General features: G+C 39.2%; 1 protein-coding gene across 1 annotated transcript in view; it reads right to left on the reverse strand.

Moving 5' to 3' along the window:
- HACD4 (3-hydroxyacyl-CoA dehydratase 4) overlaps nucleotides 1–24,082 on the reverse strand; it is a 37,809-nt gene extending 13,727 nt beyond the window's left edge. The window contains exons 1-5 of the mRNA XM_036434176.2: nucleotides 23,957–24,082; nucleotides 22,565–22,668; nucleotides 20,092–20,219; nucleotides 9,350–9,462; nucleotides 5,383–5,489 (exon numbers count right to left, since the gene is read on the reverse strand). Of these exons, the coding sequence (XP_036290069.1) occupies nucleotides 5,383–5,489; nucleotides 9,350–9,462; nucleotides 20,092–20,219; nucleotides 22,565–22,668; nucleotides 23,957–23,985 (481 nt within the window). The 5' untranslated portion in view covers nucleotides 23,986–24,082. The remainder of the gene's footprint in view (nucleotides 1–5,382; nucleotides 5,490–9,349; nucleotides 9,463–20,091; nucleotides 20,220–22,564; nucleotides 22,669–23,956) is intronic.
- Between the last annotated feature and the right edge of the window lie 298 nt (nucleotides 24,083–24,380).

Genomic DNA, 24,380 nt, shown 5'->3' on the forward strand with positions numbered 1-24,380 from the left:
CAAGAAAAAAACCATGCAAGTCTAAAAAATATATAGAGTCCCAAACAAGTTAAACCCCCCCAAAAAAAACAAAAGACCAACACAAAAACACATCATAATTAAATTGGTGAACACCAATGACAAAGTAAGGATCTTAAAGGCTGCCAGAGAGAGACAGAAAGTTACATACTTACAAGGGATCGTCTATTAGAATATCAACTGATTTCTCAACAGAAACACACCAGGCCAGAAGGGAATGGAATGAAATATACAAAGTGATGCAAAGCAAGGGTCTGAATCCAAGAATACTATACCCAGCAAGGCTATCATTCAAAATTGAAGGTGAAATCAGGGGGCTAAGAGGGTTTATTACTACCAAGCCAGCAATGCAAGAAATGCTAAAGGGACTGCTGTAGAAAGAAGAAAGAGAAAGGCAAGGAGAAACACAAACCCTAAGGGAAAATGTGACAACAAACATATACTTGTCAATAATAACATTAAACATAAATGGATTAAATGCACCAATCAAAAGACACAGGGTAGCTGAATGGATTAAAAAAACAAAACAAAAAAACATGACCCATATATTTGCTGTCTACAAGAGACCCACCTGAGAGCAAAGGATTCACACAGACTGAGAATGAAAGGATGGAAAAACATTTTTCAGGCAAATGGAAATGAGAAAGAAGCTGGGGTTGTGATACTTATTGCTGATAAAATAGACCTCAAAGTAAAGACCATAATAAGAGATAAGGAAGGCCACTACATAATACTAAAGGGAGCAATTCAACAAGAAGATACAACTCTGGTAAACATATATCCATCCAATGCAGGGGCACCTAAATACATAAAAAATCTGATGGAAGATATCAAGGGAGAGATCGACAACAATACAATCATAGTAGGGGACTTCAACACACCACTGAAATAGATAAATCCTCTAGACAAAAAAACAAAACAAAAACAAAACAAAACAAAAACCAGCAAAGAAACAGCAATTCTAAATGACACACTAAATCAGATGGACCTAATTGACATCTTCAGAGTATTTCACCCCAAAGCATGGAATACACGTTCTCTTCAAGTACACATGGCCATTTTCAAAAATAGACCACATATTGGGTCACAAGCAAAGTCTCCCCAAATTCAAAAAGACTGAAATCCTATCAAACATTTTCTCAGACCACAATGGCATAATATTATAAATGAACTACAATAAAAACAATAAAAAAAAAAAAAAAACACTTGGAAGCTGAATAGCATGCTACTAAACAATAATTGGGTTATCAATGAGATCAAATGACAATAACACAATATTGCAAATCCTGAGACACAATGAAAGCAGTCCTGAGAGGGAAGTTTATAGCTCTACAGGCCTACCTCAACAAAATAAGAAAATATGGTAATAAATCATCTAACTCAGCAACTCAAAGAATTAGAAAGAGAACAACAAGAAAAGCCCACAGTGAGCAGAGGAAAAGAAATAATAAAGATCAGAGCAGAAATGAATGACAAAGACAAAAAAAAATTCAACAAATCAAAGAGCTGGTTCTTCAAAAGGATAAAAAGATTCATGAACCTCTAGCCACGCTCACCAAGGAGCAAAGAGAGAGGACCCAATTAAACAAAATCAGAAATGAAAGAGGTGAAATAACAGATCCAACAGAAATACAAAAGATTGTTTAAAAAATACTATGAACAACTCTATTCTAACAAACTAGACAACCTGGAGGAAATGGACACATTCCTAGAAAAATACAACCTTCCAAAACTTACTCAGAAAATTTCAAAAAATCTCAATAGGCAAATAACTATGGAAGAAATTGAAGCAGTCATCAAAAAGTTTCCAGCAAACAAAAGCCCAGGGCCAGACGCCTTCACAAGGGAATTTTACCAAACATTCAAGGAAGAACTAAACCTATTCTCAGACTATTCCAAAAAAATTCAAGAGGAAGGAACACTTCTAAGCACCTTCTATGAAGCCAATATCATCTTAATACCAAAACCAGATAAAGGCAATACAATGACAGAATTACAGACCAATATCCCTCATGAACATAGATGCCAAAATCCTCAACAAAATTCTAGCAAATCGGATACAGCAGTGCATCAGAAAGATCATACACCATAACCAAGTAGGATTTATCCTGAGGATGCAAGGAATGTACAATATTCGCAAATCAATAAACGTGATACATCACATAAACAAATTGAGAGATAAAAATCATAGTCATATCAATTGACACAGAAAAAGCATTTGACAAAATCCAACACCCTTTCTTGATTAAAAAAAAAAAAAAAAAAAAACTGTCAGTAAGGTGTGAATAGAAGGACCATACCTCAACATAATAAAAGTCATATATGACAAACCCACAGCCAACATCATCCTCAATGTGAAAAAACTAAAACCATTTTCTCTAAGAACAGGAACAAGACAAGGATGCCCACTCTCACCACTCCTGTTCAACATAGTGCTGGAAGTACTAGCCATTGTTATCAGACAAGAAGAAAAAATAAAAGGCATTCAAATTGGAAAAGAAGTAAAACTGTCCTTATTTGCAGATGACATGATACTGTATATAGAATCCTAAAGACTCCATCAAAAAATTATTAGACCTAATAAATGAATTTGGCATTGTAGGATACAAAATTAATGCCAATAAATATATGGTATTTCTATACACGAATAGTGAACTTACAGAAACAGAGACTAAAAAAGCAATCCCATTTACCATCGCACCAAAAATACTGAGATACCTAGGAATAAACTTAACTAAGGAAGTAAAAGACCTATACATGGAAAACTACACGACACTGAAAAAAGAGATAGAGGAGGACATATTCATGGATTGGTAGAATCAAAGTCATCAAATATCCATAATACCCAAAGCAATCTATAAATTCAATGCACTTCCCATTAAAATACCAATGGCATATTTCACAAATTCTTCAAAAATTCATCTGGGATAAAAAAAGGCCCCAAATAGCTGCAGCAATCCTGAGAAAGAAGAACAAAGTAGGTGGGATCTCAATACCAGATTTCACACTGTATTACAAAGCCACTGTTCTTAAAACAGCCTGCTACTGGCACAAGAACAGACACATAGATCAATGGAATAGAGAATCCAGAAATCAAATCAAACCACTATGCCCAATTAATATTTGACATAGGAGGCATGAACATACAATGGAGTCAAGACAGTCTCTTCAATAAATGGTGTTGGGAAAATTGGACAGATACATGCAAAAAACTGAAATTAAATCACCAACTTTCACCATACACAACAATAAACTCAAAATGGATACATGACTTAAACATAAGACGGGAAACCATAAAAATACTAGAGGCATCCACAGGCAGCAAAAATCTCAGACATATGCAGAAAGAACTTCACTGATACTGCCCCTAGGGCAATGGAAGCTAAAGAGAAAATAAACAAATGGAACTACATCAAAATAAAAAGCTTTTTTACAGCAAAAGAAACTATCAGCAAAACAACAAGAAAGCCCACTGTGTGGGAGAACATATTTGTAAATATTATCACTGATAAAGGTTTAATCTTTACCATCTACAGGCAGCTTATACAACTTAATAAAAGGAAGATACATGATCCAATAAAATAAAAAAACGGGCAATGGACCTAAATAGAATCTTTTCAAAAGACAGATGGAAGGCCAAGAGACACATGAAAACATGCTCAAAGTCACTAATTATCCAAGAGTTGCAAATCAAAATGATAATGCTGTACCACCTCACACCTGTCAGAATGGCTATCATCAACAAATGACAAGTGTTGGTGAGAATGCAGAGAAAAAGGAACACTCATGCACTGCTGGTTGGAATGTAGACTGGTTCAGCCATCGTGGAGATCAGTATAGAGTTTCTTCAAAAAACTGAAAATGGAACTCCCATACGACCCAGTAATCCCACTCCTAGGAATATATCCTAAGAAACTGGAAACACCAATAAGAAAGGATATATGCACCCTTATATTCATAGTGGCATAATTTACAATAGCTAAGATTTGGAAACAGCCAAGGTGGCTCTCAGCAGATGACTAGATCAGAAAACTATGGTACATCCACACAATGGAATACTACGCTGCCATCAAAAAGAAGGAATTCTTATCATTTGCAGCAACTTGAATGGAATTGGAGATCATTATGCTAAGTGAAATAAGCCAGTCAATGAAAGAAAAATACCACATGATCTCATTTATGGATAACAGATCATTATAAACTGTTGAACAAAAAGATAGATACAGAGATAGTAAAGCATCAAACAGAATGTCAAATTACAGCAGAAAGGTTAGTGAGAGGTGGAGGAGATAAGAGATCAACCAAAGGACTTGTATGCATGCATATAAGCATATACAATGGACGCAAAACTCTGGGGGGGAGGGCATGTATGGAAGAGGGGTGGGAGCAATGGTCAGATATGTACACATATAATACCTTGATTAAAAAATGATTAATAAAATATTGTATAATTTAATTTATATGTTGAATCTAAAAGACAAAACAGAAACAAACTCATAAATACAGAGAACAGGCTGATGATTGCCAGAAGAGCGGGACTGGGAGAAAAAGGAGAAGGGGATTAAGAAATACAAATCTACAGCAGTAAAATAAGTCACAGCATGTAATGTGCAGCACAGGGAATCCTAAACATAAAAGCCCAGCAACCGAACCGTGGAACAACCAGAACGACTGGTTGTCCAGTCGCTATGAATGCACACTGACCACCACAGGGCAGACGCTCAATGCAGGAGCTGCCCCCAGATGATCAGTACACTCTCATAGTGGGAGCGCTGCTCCGCTGACTGGGATGAGCAGCTGCTCCCACAGTGGGCCAATCCCAGCAGGCCTCACCCCACACCAGTGCACAAGTCCATGCACCGGGCCTCTAGTAGAGTCAATAATATTGTAAGAACTATATATGATGACAAATGGTATTATGGTGACCACTTTGTAAGGTATATAAGTGTTGAACCACTGCATTGTATACCTGAAACTATTATTGTATGTCAACTATAATTTAAAATATTTCTTAAATGGGGGGGAGGGGGAATCATTGCTGGATCACTGAATTTGAAACCCCCTATGGATGACTAAACAGACTTAGGTTAAGTGATTAATCTCAAACTCAAACAGTGAGTTAATGAAGTTAAGGGCTTAGACTCATGTTTTTATCCTTTCTCCGGTATTTTGTCTACTGTGCAGAGCTGCTTCCCCCTATAACTTTGCTTCTTCATGCTTTCCCTTTTCAAGGGAAGTATGCTAGGAAAGAAACACTGAGTCAGCTAAGCAGTGCCAAAAATAGTAACTCAAAACATTTAGTGAGCACATTATAATTAGATGGCTTTTGTCAGTGAATAATAGAGCAAGTCACTCTTTTGTTACCTTCAGCAAGAACACACAACGGGTAAATCGGCATCCAGAGGGTCTGACTGAGCCATTTCAGGAAAGCATAGGAAATTCCTATGACTGATAACATGCTATTAGTGTACCTGAAAGGAGATAAGGAACTTATAAGCATCATTTGCTGACATCTGGGAAATAAAAGGATGAAATAATTTAGTATGTCATTCAATGCACAGATAAAACTGGAAATGAGTATAGAGTCCATACTTTATTTCCTGTCACTTAAGCAGAAGAGGTTTTAAAAATGGGGGAAGGGGAACCATGTCAGTCGGGCTTATGTCATGCGATGGATCGAGCAAACCATCAAGTCTCCGTGACTCATGACTTCACTTTCACTCAGAAGCCAACCAAGCCCACTGCATGCAACAGGCAGCTGGGTTGTTTGCTTGATTGCTTTTCTCCACAAACAAAACTTGTATATACTAGGGAATGACTTTTAAAAATAAAAATATGACTTCCAAGTTCTATTGGCATCCCTGTGCTTATGTAACTGTGCCATCTTAAAGAACTATCCTGAGGAGTTTGTTTGGGTTACCGTAGGTAGTTTAAAACCTTCTTTTATGTTGTAATAAGTGAAGTGGTCTAGATCTTTGTATCTCTCTGTTCTCTTAATAGGCCAGTGGTGCTCAAGTTTAAGCAAACCTCAGAATCACCCAGAGGAATTTCTAAGGCCCCAAAGTGTAAGACGCAGAGAGTGCAAGGTAGAGCCTGAGAACTTATGTTACGAACAAATCTCAGTGGCTGAGGCCACTGGTTGAGAACCACTGGAATAGGTCGTAAATACATATGGCCCAACAAAATCCAAAACCTTGAAAAGCATGGTGAAAAGTAAATCTTTCTCTCACTCCAGGACCCTATTCCACTCCTCAAAGGCAATGACCAATGCCGATTTGTTATACAGTCTTTCAGAAATATTCTTTGCATATGCTTATCTATGTGTGTATGTATTATATATACCATTTACCAACACTGCAAGTCCTCACTAAACATGGCATATTATCAAACTTTCTTATTTGTACCAATCTAAGTGAAAATTGTATCTCACTATCTTTTCTGAAATTACAACAGTAGGTATGTTTAACAGACACTTGATGAAGTGCAGTGTATCTTTTTCTTTTGTTGCTTGTGTTTCTGGTGTCACATCTAAGAATCCATTCCCAAATCCAAGATCTCAAAGATTTACCACTATGTTTTCTAAGGGTTTTATAGTTTTAGCTCATACATTTAGTTTTTTGTCTATTTTGAGTTAATTTTTATATATGATATGAGGTAAGGGTCCAACTTCTTTCTTTTGCATGTGGATATCCAGTTGTCCCAACATCTTGTTAAAAAGACTATTGAATGGTCTTGACACATTTGTCAAAAATCAACTGACCATATATATGACAGCTATCTCTGGACTATCTCATACCATTTCATGATATATCCTTATGCCGGTATCACACTCTAGATTATTGTTGCTTGTATTGTAGTAAGTTTTAAAATTGGGAAGTGTTGTAATTGCCAGTTTTGTTTTTCTTTTTCAAGATTGTTTTGACTATGCTGGGTTTTGAGTTTCCATATGATCTTTAGGATCAGCTTCTCAATTTCTGAAAAGAAGCCAACTGGGATTCTGATGGAGATTTCACTAAATCTGTAGGTCTACTAGAAGAATTTTGCTAACAATATTAAGTCTTCAATCCACAAACATGGGATATCTTTCCATTTATTTTTATCTTAATTTCTCTCAACACCGTTTTATAGTTTTTGATGTAAAGATTCTGTACTTCTTTTGTTAAATTTACTCCTACTTTATATTTTTATGTTACTGTAAATTAAATTATTTTCTTAATTTTACTCTAGGTCATTGCAAGTGTATAGAATATAATTGATTTTTGTATATGGATTTTGTATTTATAAACTTGCTGAACTAGTTTATTAGTTTAAAGATTTTTGGTGGATTCCTTATAATTTATATATATATGTAAGAAAGATGTAATCTGCTAATAAAAACAATTTTCCTCCTTCCTTTCCAATATAGATGCCTTTTACATCATTTTCTTGCCTAATCGCCATGGTTAGAACAATGGAGAATAGAAGTGGCTGGAGTAGACATGTTTGTTTGTTCCTGATCTTGGGATGAAAGCATCAGTCTTTCATTATCTATCATGTTAGCTATGAGGTTGAGAAATTTTCCTAGTCTTGCTTTTTAAAAAGTCAAAAAGGATAAGTTTGGATGATAACTGTACCCTCACTTTATAGAAGAAAATAATTTAGTTTCAAAAAGATTATACACTCTGGAATTTTACTCCTACATTAAGAGAAATTAAAATATGTGCATACACATCTTGCACATGGATATTCATGCAGTAACAATCCAAATGGATAAAGTGTGGTATATCAATATGAGGGAATACTATTCAGCCATAAAAAGAAATGAAGTACTGATAGGTGTCACAAAATGGTTGAACCTTGAAAACATTATGCTAAGTAAAAAGAGTCATTCACAAAAGACCACATGTTGTATGACTACTTATCTGAAATGTCCAGAACAGGCAAATCTATAGACATAGTATGCTAGGAGCTAGGAGGAGGGAATGGGGAGTGACTGCTGATGGGGTTGGGATTTCTTTTGGGGGTGATGACAATGTTCTCAAATTAGATAGTGGCAATGGATGCATATGTTTCTGAATACATTAAGAACCAAATTTTATACTTTTAAAAGGGTGAATTTTAAGGTCTGTAAATTATCTCAATGCTGTTATTAAAAGAAAGAAAAAAAGAAAAAAGAAAAGGTTAAGTGACTTGCCTAAAATCATAGAGCAAGTCATAGTGGAAGTGGGGTCATCCTGAGATCTTCTCCTTTTATGTCCAAAGTCTTTCCATGACAGCCTGAGGCCTCTCACGATGCACAAGTCAGTCACTGCTTTCTGGGATGGGTCTCCTGAGCTTATCTGAGCCTGAATCAGCTCAGAAGAGTCAGGCATCCCAGGGAATGATACATTGGAAAGCCCAGCTGAGGCTCTGTGTGTCACAAACAGGAAGTCATGAGCTACGAAAGTCCATGAAGTTTGTCTCCAGTCTAAAAAACCTTCTCAGTTAAAAAATGAGAAATAACTTGCTAAGTTCTATAGACCAAAAATTACAGACATTTTAATTCAACAAAATATTCTAATTCGCTCTAGGGCTCAACCCTTTTTTTTTTTTTTAACAGTATTTAAACTATGTAATACAGGATTTACATAACCTCAGCTAATTTGTTACCTGCCCACACCCAGACCTTTCAAGCGGGAGGGGCCATTCTCATTTGTGAAAGCTGAGGTGACAGTTAGGACAACCCCTCAAAGGGAGCCAGTGAGCAGGCTGTCTACCCCACTGCTGCTAGAGACAGACAAGGCTCATCTTCTTGCGAAGTTTCAGAATTAGAAGGAAACAAGATGAGCTAGTGTGCAAGCAAGGGTTCTTACCCTGAGGCCTAAGGATTCGCAAGGAGTCCACAAAAGAACTTCAGTCATGTGATCCCCCTGGAATCGCATATGAAAATATATGTGGAGGTGCATTTTTTTCTCAGGGAGATGAGGGCCTATATTGAAAAAAATTCTTGAATTTGCAGAGATCAACGCTGTAAGTTCTGACTATGACTGTGCTTTGCTTATTAGAGAGAGTAACAAGGACCAGAGCAACTGCAAGGAATGCCTTTCATTTGCGAACAGCTGTGAGGCTTATTGCAAATTGGTGGTATGCCACCACTCTTATTAGATACCTGCACTGCGGTGCTCCCGTAACTCCACGGTGGGATTGCACGTCTTTGGTATGCTCATTACAGACGGCAAGAGAAATACATTTCAATATCAAGATAAAATAATTGTTTTCTCTCTCACTCTAAGCAATCAAACCTAAGCATCGATTCATAGTTTCCCTGAAGAAAGCAATCTGGCTCTCTTTAAGAATTATTTGGCCTCCTTACCTGACCATGTCCAATAGATTCCAGAAGATGAATAAAACACACACAACATATTTCCCTTGGACTTCCTCTTGACTGGTGATCACCACAAACAGGATGATGATTCTCTCTGTGAGCTAACAACAATGACAAACCATCAGAGTCAAGAATTAGGATCATCTATTAAGCATGTAATTTTCTAATTTTAAAAAAAATAGAGTTCCTCTTAAAAGTATGCTTTAACTAGAAACATGTATCCTAAATGGTTAACGTGACCTCTGAAGCAGTAAGGATACGGGTGAGTTTCATTTCCTCTTTCTTTTTTTTTTTTTTTTTTTTGGCCTGTATTCTCCAAATCATATATAATAAATAAAAAGATAACATATTTTATCTGAACCAGGATATCTCCCTTCCTGTAATACATGCGCACATGTTTTTATGCACTTTGACAAGCTTGTATTGCGTGTCTGCTGTGTATTAGATGCTGACAGGTTATGAAAGCATGGCCCTTGCTCCAGAGGGTAGCAGCAGCAAAAAAGAGTGAGGCAGTAACTAGAACACAGCATGAGCAATGCTGTCACTCAACGTGCAATGCCCAGGTGCACAGGTGAGGAAGATGCCCATCTGGGGAAAGGATGAGATTTATAAAGAAAGGCAGCACTGCTGTTGGGTCTTGAAGAGGTGGGAGTTTTGCAGTAGACCAGGGAGGAAAAGGGCCATCCCAGGCAGAGGGAATGGCCTCAGCAAAGAGGCAGAGATGTGACAATGCAGAGGGCCTTGGGGAGGAATGAGACCCCTGGGGGCAGGAGTGGGTGCACAGAATTGTGTTTGGGTTGGGTTGTCAAGGTTTTGAATGACAGACTGAGAAATTGCAATTTCATCCAACAAGGGAGCCATCATAACTTTATTTATTTATTTATTTGGGGGGGGGGGGTGGGAGGACAGGAAGAGAAACAGAAGTAGTACAGTCCTAACTCTCATAAGCTAGTGGCAAATTAAAAGAATTCAACATACTCGTTTACTTCAAGACAGTAAGCATTTACAAATCATTGAGCATTCACATACTTATGGCTTAGCTGTAATTACTGGCCTCAAAAAATGCATGCCTCTTTCCCAACCTAAGTATAACATGCCTTTTTATGTTGTAGTAATATCCCCTATCCAGACTGCATTTTTATGTGTTTAATAGGACATTTTACTTTTCTTTCAATGGTCAAAAGGAAATTATACTGGAAATTGAGGGAGCATATTAGTGATAAAAGAAAGGGCAGGGTTGCTTTATACTTTTCAACAGCTGTCTTTGTTTTTAAAGCAGCTCAGGGAGAAAAGGCTGGGATAATCTATGACTTAGAATCATGGGCTGTTAGTCCTGGAAAGTCACTTAGTACAGAGAAATCCAAGATTTGCCAACAGTGGTCACATGATCAGAAGTCCACTTGTATAACCTCTATCAGAATGTTTATGACTATAGCAGTGAGTCAAGAGGGTCTCTGCTGAGCTATGGGCTTTAGATATGATTCAAACCTTAGTCAAACAACTAGCGCTATCTGCACAGCTGTTTTTCATTTGTCAGCCTGTTTCTTGATTTAATTTAATTCTAGTTCTATAAATTATATTTAACTGCAATGATAATCGCTGAATGACCCAAGCTTGGCAGCCTTCAGATACAAGATCTTTAGCAGCAAACAATTTAGGAACTACCTAAGCTTATGTTCAATTGGTGCCTGCTAATTAGGAAAATCATCCAGTTTTTGATAAAATCTCGAGATGCACACACATGAATGCATACACAAAACACATATTTCTTTTTGTTGTTGCTATTAATCCTCAGCTGGGGACATTTTTTCCATTGCTTTTCAGAGAGACAGAGAGAGGGAGAGAGGGAGAGAAGGAGGAAGAGAAGGAAGAGGAGAGAAGAAGAGAGAGACAGAGAAACATTGATATGAGAGAGATACATTCACTGGTTGCCTCCTGCACGCACTCCGCCAGGGGTGGGAAGTGAACCCATAATCCAGGTACCTACCCTTGGCCGGGAATCTAATCCCCAACTCTTTGGTTCAGGGACCAAAGCTCTAACCACTTAGCAACACTGGCCAGGGCAAAAAAAACAACACGTTTCTAATTACACGGTTGACTGCTGAAGAAAATATCTTCAAAAAGAGAGACTGGAGCTGCACAATGATATTCACCCTGTTCAAAATGATCACTTGATGGTTTGTGACATGTTAAGTGAGAGAATCCCAACTACATAGACATCAACAATCAGCATGCCCCCAAAAGCACACAAACCACATGCATGCATGTGGACATGTGAAGATCCCCCTGACAATGTCAGTCTAATTAAAGTATTTGATGTTTATTCCAACTTGACCATTCCATGGCAATACAATGGAAGAATTTAGGTGGAGATAGTCTTAAACTGATGTCAGCATTTATTGCTTACTTTATGCCAGGTTCCAATTATACATCCCCACATTTTTATTTTTTTAATATATTTTATTGATTTTTTACAGAGAGGAAGAGAAAGGGACAGAGAGTTAGAAACATCGATGAGAGAGAATCATCGATCAGCTGCCTCTTGCACACCTCCTGCTGGGGATGTGCCCGCAACCAAGGTACATGCCCTTGACCAGAATCGAACTTGGGACCTTTTAGTCCGCAGGCCGATGCTCTATCCACCGAACCAAACCAGTTTCGGCCCCTCATTTAATTTCCCTAACAACCCTAAGATATAAGTGCTATCATCTGCCTCTATATTTCATAGCGTGAAGGTGACCTACCTAAAGACCTGGAATCAAAATCTCAACAATGTGATTCTAAATCCCTCGCTCTGATACATGTCATCTTTGTTCCTTTACGCGCTACCCCTGTGCCTGTTCTCCAGGTCATAGTCTGTTCTTTTCAAAAGCCTCTCCTCAAAAGTTAAACCTTAAAGCAAGAACTTTGATTTTCTAAATCAACACCAAAACAATTTTGAGGAACAGACTTTAAATGTTTTCCTTTCCTTTACAATACAACCATTTCATCAGTTATTTGGAGCTTTACATTTGGGAGAACTTAGCACTTTGTCATTCTAAAACAAATCCTGTGAGAACATGACTGATTACTAATGAATGGTCTCGTAATGTTTAGAGCAACTCAAACAGGTACAATAAAAAATTCTATAACCTAGCCCCAATTAAGCATGGTGGTAATGTAGTCTGCTCAAAAGTATGGTAACTATAAAAAATATATATTTTGCATTTTTATATTCTATTGGGGAATCTTAAACTCCAGGTTAAGCAATGACTAAACCTAAGCTATTACTTTATACATGGCAGCTAGCACTTTAGCTATAAACTGTGGAAGGCAGTAAAATGATACTTCAACTATAAGGAGAATTTCCAGAATCTTAAAAAATAAGTTGGCTTTAGCCCCAAGGACTATTTCCTTTTTTTTTAAGTGTTAACCAGTCTATTAGATACATTGATGGTTTTTTGCTTTTTTGTGTGTTTTTTTAAAATATATTTTATTGATTTTTGTACAGAGAAGAAGGGAGAGAGTTAGAGAATTAGAAACATCGATGAGAGAGTCATCTATCAGCTGCCTCTTGCACACCCCCTACTGGGGACATGCCTGCAACCAAGGTACATGCCCTTGACCAGAATCGAACCCGGGACCTTTAGGTCCCCAAGCCGACGCTCTATCCATTGAGCCAAACCGGTTTCGGCCTCAAGGACTATTTCACTTTTTCAATCCTATGAACTTTTGTTGAGAACTTCATATATACACCCTTATCTGTTTAAAAACCACCAATTACTTTCTTCTATAAAAAACATTTAAGTAATTCTAGTTTTATTATTTTGTTTACTCATCATTCAATAGATATTTATTAAGTGTATTGTTCTGGGTCCAGGGGGAGGGTAGCTATGAACAAGACCAAGACACAACCCTCATGGTATTGACATCCCACTTACTGAGAGACAGTAAACAGAGGTAGCATAATAGTTGAGTTCAGAACAAATAGCCTAAATCCAGATCTTTCCTGCACCAATCAAAATTTATGTCATCATGGGTACTTTAACTTTTGTGTTCAGTGGTTTTACTGGAGATGATAATCAGTATTATATAGCAAATATATAGAATACAGTTGTGAATATTGAATGAGTTAATACATATGAAGAACTTAGAAAAGTATTTGGTGGCACATAGAAAGCCCTATATATGTAAGCTATTGTTAGGAAAATATAATTTAATGCAGTGATTAGTATTTTATAGAAAAATACTTTTTCTATATAGATAATCAAGACAATCAGTAAAGAGTTAATCTTAACACTATGCTGTGAATATAACTTTATAATTAACACACTGAAGAACTCCATGAATCAAATGCAAAATACAAAAAAGAAATCTAAAATCTTGCCTACCAGGTGCCTTGCATGTGCGATTCATCCCCAGGAGAATCTCAAAGCTCGACACTATCTTCAGTTTTATCTCTAACCATACAAACCTATTTCCAACTCAAAACTAGAGAAAAAAGTCTATATGATTTTTATGGAAAATAAGAATATTTAATCTGGCACTGTAACGAAGTACCTGTTTCATAGCTAAAAAGAAGTTAGGGTACATCTTGGCTATTTTCCTAAAAGGGTTTATTTTAAAACATCCTCTGGGGGTATTTCCCTTATACTTGTTCGCTGTGACTATGAAATCTTTGGAGTGGTTTTGCTTGCCTTTCAGAAATCTAAAGTGATGTTGGCAAATTTAAAGATGATCCTTGCAATTTGGGCTCCCAAATGAAATTTTTATAGGCACAATAATATTGGGATAATAATCTCTATTGTTTATTTTAGATGTTTTTAAAAATTGTGTAAAATTAATACACGTGCAGCCATATTGTTGTGATGCAAAGGGAAGGATGCAGAGTTTGGCCATCTTAATGCATTTATGTTTGAAGTCCTTGCATTTCGAGCATTTCTCACAAGATAAAGGAGTAACCTGGTCGCTCTGAGGCTTCCTGAAGACATGCCAATCTAATGACACAAAGGCTTGTAGTGTGAATATTTCCCCTTCTTGAGCTGAAGCATCCTCAAGTTCAACAATAAAAACCTCTTTCTCAGGCTTCCACTCAAGCCAAGCCAGAACAAAGCCATTCAAAATCAATATTTCAAGGTTGGTAGGACTTCTGCTCTGTAAAAGCCTACTTGTTTTTATTAAACCTACTGAAATAAACTAACGTATCAATTTAACTCTTTTTTTTTTAACCAAGCTAATAACATATGCAAGCTCAGTGGGGAGGAAGGGGGTGGAAATGTGAGATGCTTAGCTTTCACCTGTGTTATCATTTCCTAGAAGAGATCTATGCATTTTGGGGACCCTTTTACTTTCCCATTTTATAAATTTAAAATACCAAGTTTAACTATATTTCCTTATGCAATTTTAATTGGCATGCAATTATTTCCAAAAACATGTCTATAAACAACTATTTATGTTATAGTTGAGGATGCGCTGAACGGGTTTATGTTATGTTTTCCTCTAAAATGTGTTGTTTTAAATACATAAAAACATGTTTTATGCATGGCCCATGGACATGGAAAGTAGGGTGGTAAAGACCTGGAGTGGTGGGTCGGGGCTGGCCGGAGGGAGTAAGGGAGTAAGGGATGGGGGGCAGAGGAAAAATAGAGACATCTGTAATGCTGTCAACAACAAAATAAATCTTAAAATATTGGAAAAATTTTTAAAATACACACACATCTGTGTTAAATTATTATAGTCTTATTATAAGTGTTTATTTTCTTTAGCAATTGTGTATATTCTCTGTCAAAATAAAGATTGTCTGTAAAATATTTTAAAATGCACAGAACAAAATATCAAACAGATAAATAAATAAATAAATAAATAAATAAATAAATAAATAAAACATCCCCTATGCACACCACCACCACTTGATATAGTGATTTTAACTGCTCGACTAGCTTGTCATGCCTACTGTTTTCCTGGAATGACTTATCTTGATATTTTGGAAGGCCAGTTCCCAAAAAGAGAATTCAGTTGTGACTTAGCAACCTCACAAAGGTAAGGCAAAATCACATCACAAATGTGCCTACTTGAAACTATGGACACCTTGCATTTTTCAAGATACCACAAGCAATCAGCTCTGATTACTGTGTCAGTAGCTTGACCACATCTTAACTACAGTTTCTTCACTTAAAAATGGGGAAATGGGAAAGCAAAGAAAAATTTCACAACTTTAGAGTTTTGTTTGGTTATTTTAAAGCAGGGACCTCAGTCATCTCATTGCAACTCACATGAAGGAATTTTAATTGTCTGCAGAATGCTAATAAAGGAAGGGGAAGAAATTGAAACTTTGAATATGATGACATGTGTTTTTGAAGTTTACTCCAACACCATGTCTATTCTGAACACCATAGAAAAGACAGTAAATGAATAAAGAAATAGAGGACAGATGAAATCTCCAAAATAATAAAAACAGTAAACCAAATAATCACCACAAAAATCTATAATAATAATAATAATAATAATAATAATAGAGTAATATGCTAATTAGACCGAACATCCTTCCTGAGTAAGCCTTAGCAGGAGGGAAGGTAGCCAGGTCCTGGGTGCCTGCAGGTGGCCTGGGGGAAGCCACCGGGGTCCCAGGTGCCTGAGTGGCCCCGGGGAATCCAACCAGGGCCCCTGTGCCTGCCGATGGCCAGAGGAGGGAAGCCTGGGTCCTGGGTGCCAGAGAGAAGCCGGTGTCAGCAGCCAGGGAAGGAAGGCCTACTCTTGCATGAATTTTCATGCATCGGGCTTCAAGTTAATAATAATCAGCCCAGGCTGAGACTGGTAACTGTCTCCTCAATGTAGTAACCCCTCACTTGTTATCCCTACCAACAAAATAGACTTAAAAATCATTTGAGCCCTAATCTGTTTGGCTCAGTGGATTGAACGTCCGTCTGTGGACTGAAGGGTCACAGGTTCAATTCCAGTCAAGGGCATGTACCTTGGTTGCAGGCACATCCCCGGTGGGGGTGTGCAGGAGGCATTGATTGATGTTTCTTTTTTTTCTTTTTTTCTTTTTTAACATATTTTATTAATTTTTTTACAGAGAGGAAGAGAGATAGAGAGTTAGAAACATCGATGAGAGAGAAACATTGATCAGCCGCCTCCTGCACACCCCCTACTGGGGATATGCCTGCAACCAAGGTACATGCCCTTGATCGGAATTGAACCTGGGACCATTCAGTCCACAGGCTGATGCTCTATCCACTGAGCCAAACCGGTTTCAGCTGATCAATGTTTCTAACTCTCTATCCCTCTCCCTTCCTCTCTGTAAAAAATCAATAAAAAATATATATTTTTTTTAATCATTTGAGCCCCATTAATAGTGGACTCTGCAACCTCACCTTTGAATAAAAAGTTTCAATGTATATTTGCATTATTCTTAATTACAAAAGCAGGATATAGTTTGATTACAGGGGTCATATTTCTACAAGTCATTACAGTTTCAATTAATAATGATTAAAATTACACTTTAATATTCTTGGATTTCTGGAATTCTAAGAAATCAGGTTTCTAACTTGTGGAATAGTGTATATTATTAGGCAAGCCTATATAATTTAGGAAAGCATGAAAAATGTGCTTAATTTTCAAGGCATACTCAAAGCACACTATTTTCTTTCTTACAACTTGAACTGTCCTGTTTCTCACTTGTATTCTCTACATTGACAATAACTAAAATAACACCACTCTTAATTTTGAAAATGCTGAAATTAATATTAGCCAGTTTAGCTTACAAAAGGAAAAAGTCCAATAATGTATACCAAAAGAAAACATGGTTTAGATTTTAGGTGAATTTGACCAAAAAAAAACCAAAAAACCTTCATCCCGCAGGCTCACGCTCCATCCACTGAGCCAAATTGATAAGGGCCCCCCTTTCTTTTTAATAAGGAAATATGTTCAAGGGAATTCAACTGAGATCTTGACTAGCTGACTGTTAGCTCACAAGTACTCTGTTATTAGTTCATACTCTGCATAGTGCCCAGATTTTTATTTTACATTTGATATTTCAATACCTACAATGTCTTCATCTTAATGAATATTATTTCTCTACTTTTATTTAATAAGTAAAGTTTAAAATCTCTCATAAACTTATACAACATTGTTCTTATTAGACTCCTTGGTATTATATACTCCTATTTCCATCTTTTACAATTTTCATGGTATTTTAAGCCAATTTTAATATAAGTTTTAATACAAGCAACATTTAATCTATGCCACTCCTTCATTCAACAAAAATTTAAGGTGTATGTTCATGTTCTAAGCACTTTGCTAGGTGCTGGCACTATAATCATATTCTGACATCTTACTTTTACAATGCAATTTGTCAAAGTAACCTGCTTATCCATTTTTCTAATTTATTTTGTGTGTAGTTAAAATTATACTCGTGTAAATGCCTTTTCCTGAAGATTCTAAATATATTCACATAGTCACCTAGCCCTACCTTTTTAATGGAAAATGCCACTTTTTTTTTCTTTGTTTGCCTTAATCCAGCAATGATTTCTGCTATTGAATTTCTATCACTGAATTTCCCATCTTCCTTCAACCTGCCTTTAAAACCAACATGGTCAACTAGGGCTAGAGACATGGTAGAGAGAACAAATATTAGCTAACATAACAGCAATATCTATCAATATTGTAACTTTAACTAAGTGCTGCAAACTAATCCCTTCCCATTTTCTCAGCTACTTCATGAGATACATATTATTTTTCACATTACATGAGAAAATTAGACTTGGAACCCTATATGACTTGTTGAAATGCATACAACTACTAAGAGGTAGAAGCAGGATTTGAATCCAGGTCTGATAGATCCCCAAGTCTATTATTAGACACTATGCTAGATAACCATAAACAATCTCTCCATTACTATTCAGGATAAGTAGCAGAGTAAACAAGAAATGGCTAGGAAATATTCTATTCTCTGAACAGGGATAAAAGGAACTTTTTCAAAAAATAAACTTATTGGGCAACATTGGTTAATAATACATATTTTTCAGGTGTATAAGATTATAATTCAACATCTGAGACTAATATCCAAAAAATATAAATAGCTCACACAACTCAGTAACAACAAAACAATGACTAAAAATTAAGAAGAGAACATAGGGATGCATATATTATTTGATTGATGTTTTGGATACATTTTTAGAAGTGGGATCACTGGGTCAAATGGCAGTTCTATTTTTAATGTTTTGAGGAAACCCCACACTGTTTTCCATAGTAGCTGCAGCAGCCTGCATTCCCACCTGCAGTGTACTAGGGCTCCCTTTTCTCCAATAGCTAAGATATGTAAACAGCCCAAATGCCCATCAGTAAATGAATGGATAAAAATGTGTGACACATTTACACAATGGAATACTATGCAATTGCGAAAAAGAAGGATCTCACCCTTTGAGACAGCATGGAGAGTATTATGCTATGCAAAATACACCACTCAGAGAAAGACAATTACCACAGGACCTCACTTATATCAATATATGGAATCTAATGAACAAAATAAACTGACAAGTAAAATAGATCCAGAGATTTTGGAAGCATGGAGTGTACTGATGAATCTCAGAGGGAAGGGGGAAGGGTGGGTCAGGAAAAGATTAACCAAAGAACTTATATGTATGCATGCATCACCCATGGTCACAGACAAGAGTGTGGTGAAGGCCTGTGGGGATGGGAGTCAATGGGTGGGGGAAGGGGGACATCTGTAATACTTTTAACAATAAAAATTTTTTAAAAATTTAATTGGGAAGAGAGCCTGAATAGACGCTTTTCCAAGGAATACAAACAGATGGCCAACAGACATGTGAAAAGATGTTTAACATTACTGGTTATAAGGGAAATGCAAATCAAAACCACAATGGGATACCACCTCACACCCCTTAGAATGGCTGTTATAAAAAAGACAAGAAATAAAAAGTGTAAGCAAGAATGTGGAAAGAGGGACCCTCAGCCCTAACTGGTTTGGCTCAGGGGATAAAGCCTCAGCCTGCAGACTGGAAGGTCCCAGGTTCGATTCCGGTCAAGGGCTAGTGCGTTGGTTGCAGGCACATCCTCAGAAGAGGGTGTGCAGGAGGCAGCTGATCAATGTTTCTCTCTCATTAATGTTTCAAACTCTCTATCCCTCTCCCTTCCTCTCTGTAAAATAAAAAATAAATAAATAAATAAAATCAATAATTTTTTTTTTTTTTTTAAAGATGAACCCTCAGACACTGCTGGTGGGGATGTAATTGGTGCAGCCTTTATTCAAACAGTGCAGAGGTTTCTCAAAAACTTTAGATTTCTTTTTTGATCATCCATTCTTTGCCAGGTATTGTGAATGGCATCCTTTCCCCAAAACAGCCCAATGGTTGTGGGTGATAGGATCCCCTGATGGCAGGTAGAGGAGCCAGGCATCAAACCCAAGTTTGAATGTCTCTCCAACTCTCCTTAGACCGCCCCTGCCCAGGGCCCTGGCAGAGTCAGAACGGGAAGTGAGTGAAATCTCCCAGCAGAGGAGCACAGCAGTGCTGCACAGAGCAACAGCCTCAGTGCTCCAACTGGCTCTTCTAAAGGTGCAGGCAGTGTTAGAGGATGAGGTAATTTTTTCATGAAATTCTCCTTATTAGTGATTTGGGTTTCAAGTTTTCAAGGGTTTGCTTTTTAACTGCCATCAAGTCAAGAGAGGCCATAAAGAGAACAAGTTACGTATGAAACAGATTCAACATTAATAATAATAATAATGTGATTACCTGCAGAAACCTAGGGAGAAGGTGGTTTGATTCAATGCCAACATAAATGTGCAGCAACTCCAAGAGGGAGATGGATTGGCAAAGTTGCATCACAAGTCCAATAGCATAAAAAGTGTCAACCATTGAATCTGCGTCGGGGAAATTAAAAATACAGATATAGTCAAAATGAGAGCCCAACACACATCTCTGCAGCACGTTTAAACAAAATTGAAATTCTTTACAAATAGACGATTACATAATTAAGACTATGCAACTGAAGAAAGTGCTTCATATTATATTTTAATGGCTTTTCTTCCACAAAGAAGTAAAACTTGAAAAAGAAGGCACCATGGCCAAAACTATAGCATTTATTTCCCACATATGAGATTATAAAGCAACTTCCACATAAAGGTAACCAGCTACAGTAGACTACATCAAACGTAGACTGGTTGGAGGTGAGCTTATTAAAGAATCAGCTGTGCTCACAGCTTTTCCATTGACAAGAAAATGGGAAATGAGAAAAATAGGATTTCAGAGGAGCTTTATAGAAATGACATTAATGATGTCATGATACCAGATAACATCTATGTGTACTCAGTATGTATGTCCTATACATACTTAATGTTCTCTGGATTTTTGTTATTGCGTCTATTTTGGTGACATTGGTTAAGAACATCAGTTTCAGGTGTACATCTTTCTAGTATGATGCCAGCATTCCCTGTCGTGTGTCCACCACTGAAGTCTAATCTCCTCCCATCACCATGTGTTTGGTCCCCTTTACCCTCTTCATCCTGTCCCCAACCTCTTCCATCTTTGTTAGTTTGAAGCACCAGACCTCGGACCTCTGGTGGGGCCCTTTGGACTCTGCATTGCAGAGGGCCCAAATGAAAAGCCCACTTTGGAGGAAGCTGAAAGGGGAGGGGAAATGTTCCTCTAAATAGGACAAATATGTTGGTTGAGATTTTAAAATGAAACGCTGCCATGTTAAGAAACTTCCACAGGAGACGCTGCACTCTTTACTGCCTAGCCATCATAAATCATCACGAGCACTAAGGGTTTCTCATCTCAGCAGCTCGACGAGGTGGACACGGTTCATATCCTCCCCATTTCACAGGCGAGTTCTGAGGCCTGGATGGTCCTTCTCGTACCCGGTCCTTCTCATACCCGCCAGCCGCCTTCACTGGCCACGATCTGGCCTCATCAATTCCACAGCTCCGCTGAGGAGAGAGGAAGCAGGTGGTGCTTGTCCGGGTGATTAGATTACTCTAAGCTGCTTGCTTGATTTATACAATGATTCAAGAATTATCCTGAACCCCCGCTTAGCCGTTTTCATTCTGCTTTCCATATGTTTGTGTTTCTTTAATAGGCAGCTTTTATAATTATAAAAATTAAGTAATAAACAGATGGCTGATAATAAATAGGCAGCATAAGAAAAAGTTCATTGCTTGGGACTTGTGCTGTGAATGGCCTGTGAGATGCCCACAAAGCACAAGCCACAGCCGGCTTCCAAAGCCTGAAGTGATGGGTGTGGGTGTGTGTGTGTGTTTCTAAAAAGAAAAAGGAGTTTTCTCTGCTTAAAGTCACCCAACACTCAGTTGAAATTAAGACAAGAATTTTTCTGCAGATTTGCAGTACCAAAAAATATAGCAATATAAAATAGTTTATGGTACCTCAAAGGTTAATTAAGTTCCTGATGATACAGCAGTTGGGACTGATGAGCACAGCGTGACTTTTCCCAGATATAGTCTACACCTTTGTTTTTTTTAGCTGAGATGAGCAGTTGCTCAAATTGTCAAGTCACCAAACAGTCGTAAACTGTGATGACACTTACCCTTGTGGGGAGGAACACCAATGTTATTTTCATAGTCATTTTTTTTAAATTGAAATGCTATTTTGAAATCTTTACTTTTTAGGAAACTGGAAGAAGCTTATGATTTAAACCATTAAAGCCAACTCCCATATAAGGGATGAGTCACCTATAAGTGTGTGGTTTTCTTAGGGACACAGTAATCCTTAAGGGGATCAAATAAAGACCTGAGGAATATAAAGCTTCTCTTTCATTTGTCAGTGGAGTTACCTTAAACCTGGGGAATAAAGACTAAGGAAAGAACTTGGTTAATTTCTGATTTCTCTACACAAAATGTAATAGGTACTGAAATTTACATATTTTTTCAAAGCCCACCAAATCTGCTAAGGTTGGTGCAGAGCCAAAAAGGAAGAGAGAGAAGGCACCATCCCAATGCCAGGACTAGATTTTCAGGGCAAACTGCCCACTCAGGGGGAAGCCAAATCCCTTTTCCTCGTCTTACCCTCTTCTCCAACACGTTTTTGTTTTTTGCACTAAGCAAGGAGTATGTTTTCTGAAAACTGTGGTCACTAAGTATAGAGGAGTAAAGGATTTTAGGTAAATCCATAGACCAAAACATAAATGTAAGTGAGCTAGGCACAAACAAGGATTAAAAGGTAAAAGTCAAAAAGTGCCTTCGAGTTTTACCTTTTCCAAAGGAAAAGAATCTGGCTGTCATGTTAGTAAATATCCATGAGTGGCCACAGAACTGGATTAAGTAGTAGATGAAAAGATAGGCATTCTTCCTGTTCCTAAAAAATACAGAAAAATACCATTAAACACTTCCTTTATAACCATCCTGTCTGCCTTAATACACATGACCCAGAACTCACCTACCGGCCAACCTGAGCAGACAAGAGGAAAATTACTCCCTATCTAATTTTATTTGGTTTACCCCTCTAAGGCACACCAGATTTCGAAAGGGCCACTAACGAGTACCCCGAGTTGCTTAAAGCGAAAAGATGCTTCTATTTCAAAACCCACCTCATCTTTGATAAAGTGCTACCCTTGTTGCTCACCAAGGGGTAAAAGCAGGCATCGCAGAGGCTGCCTTAGATGGTTGGGAGGCGGTGGAGCGTGGGGAAGGGGTGGATGGTCAACATGAGATGCACCTGCAGAAGTAACTGGTTTACAGTTACAAGAGGGGAGCGGCGATGGCGGCCTTCCCAAACGGTGGGTGACTCGGTAACTGGGCACGCCTGGCTTGGATGCACTGTGATTAGTTAGGGTATCTCTCTGCTGCCTCCTATGTTGCAAGAGCAGATGTTTCCTTCAGACACACACAGAGGCCGTTCTGTGGCTTGGCCAGAAAAGGGAAGTCCAGCTGCTGCTTTGCTGGAGAGAGGAGCCGGCAATGACTGCCGGATGGGCCCCTGAGGGAGGCCAGGCCAGCGCGGTGTGGAGTGTCCCCCGGGGGTTCAGGAGGGCAGTGGGAGTGCCCTGTCCGCGGGGACAAGGCTTTCTCCTCGCTGGGGATGTGAAACCCCTGAAAAGTGAGGCAAGTGGGTTAAGAAGCAGACAGAGTAGCTTTAGGCTTTCCTGGGGCGCCCCGCTGCTGGAGGGGAGAGGGGGGCGCCTCCTTCACCCGCAGGGACCCCCCGGAGGCGCGGGGCTGGGCTCGGGGCGGTGCACGGGCGGCGGCGGCAGCAGGTGGGTCTGCTTTGCACCCGCAACGCGCTCGTCGAGGCAGGCCCGGTGGGAGGGTGGGGAGGGGAAAGGAGGACCGGCGAAGAGTTAAAATGTGGAGGTGGCCGTCCGTCCCCCCATTTCCTCGTCTGTAGAATAGGGGCGGAGGGGGAGGAGGTAACAGAGCCTATGTCCAGGGCTGTCAGAGGCCGTGCTAGCTGAGACCCGTGCAGGGCTCCGGGCTGTGCGGCGCTGGGCAGCTTTGTTCAACCGGTGCCCGCCCGGCCCTGGGAGCTGTCGGGGGGACCAGCCCTGGGAGAGGTGGGGGGTGGGGGGGGGACCCGCTCCGGAGGCCCCGCCCCCTGCACCCCTCCCCCCTGCACCCCCTCCCGCCCGCCCCGCCGAGAGCCCTACCTGGGCTGCAGCCAGGCGGGCAGCGCCATGGGCCCCGGGGGACCGCCGCCAGCCTCGGGCCGTCCGTCCGGGAGGAGCGCGGGGCGGGAGCGCGGGAGGGGCGGCCGCTGCGGAAGGGCGGGGCCTCTCCGCAATAAGCAATTTACAAAAGAAAGTAAAGAAAAACACCAAAGCCCGAGGTTGTGCAATGAGCTCGAGCTCCAACCAAGTTCCTCAAGTGGCGCCGGCGGCCGGCGCTGCACCGCGGGTGACCTCCCTCCTGCGGAGCCAGGACCTGCCCGGCCGCCCAGCACACCCGCGGCCCCGCGCTCCCGCCGGTTCCCGCAGCCCCTGCCGGGCGTCCTCACCTCCGGGACGAGGATCCGGTGCAGCCTGGTGGAAAGGAAGGGCCCTCCCTTCCACTTGGCCTTTAAAAGCACGCGAT

Source organism: Pipistrellus kuhlii, unplaced genomic scaffold (assembly GCF_014108245.1).
Source record: "Pipistrellus kuhlii isolate mPipKuh1 unplaced genomic scaffold, mPipKuh1.p scaffold_m20_p_12, whole genome shotgun sequence".
NCBI lineage: Eukaryota > Metazoa > Chordata > Mammalia > Chiroptera > Vespertilionidae > Pipistrellus > Pipistrellus kuhlii.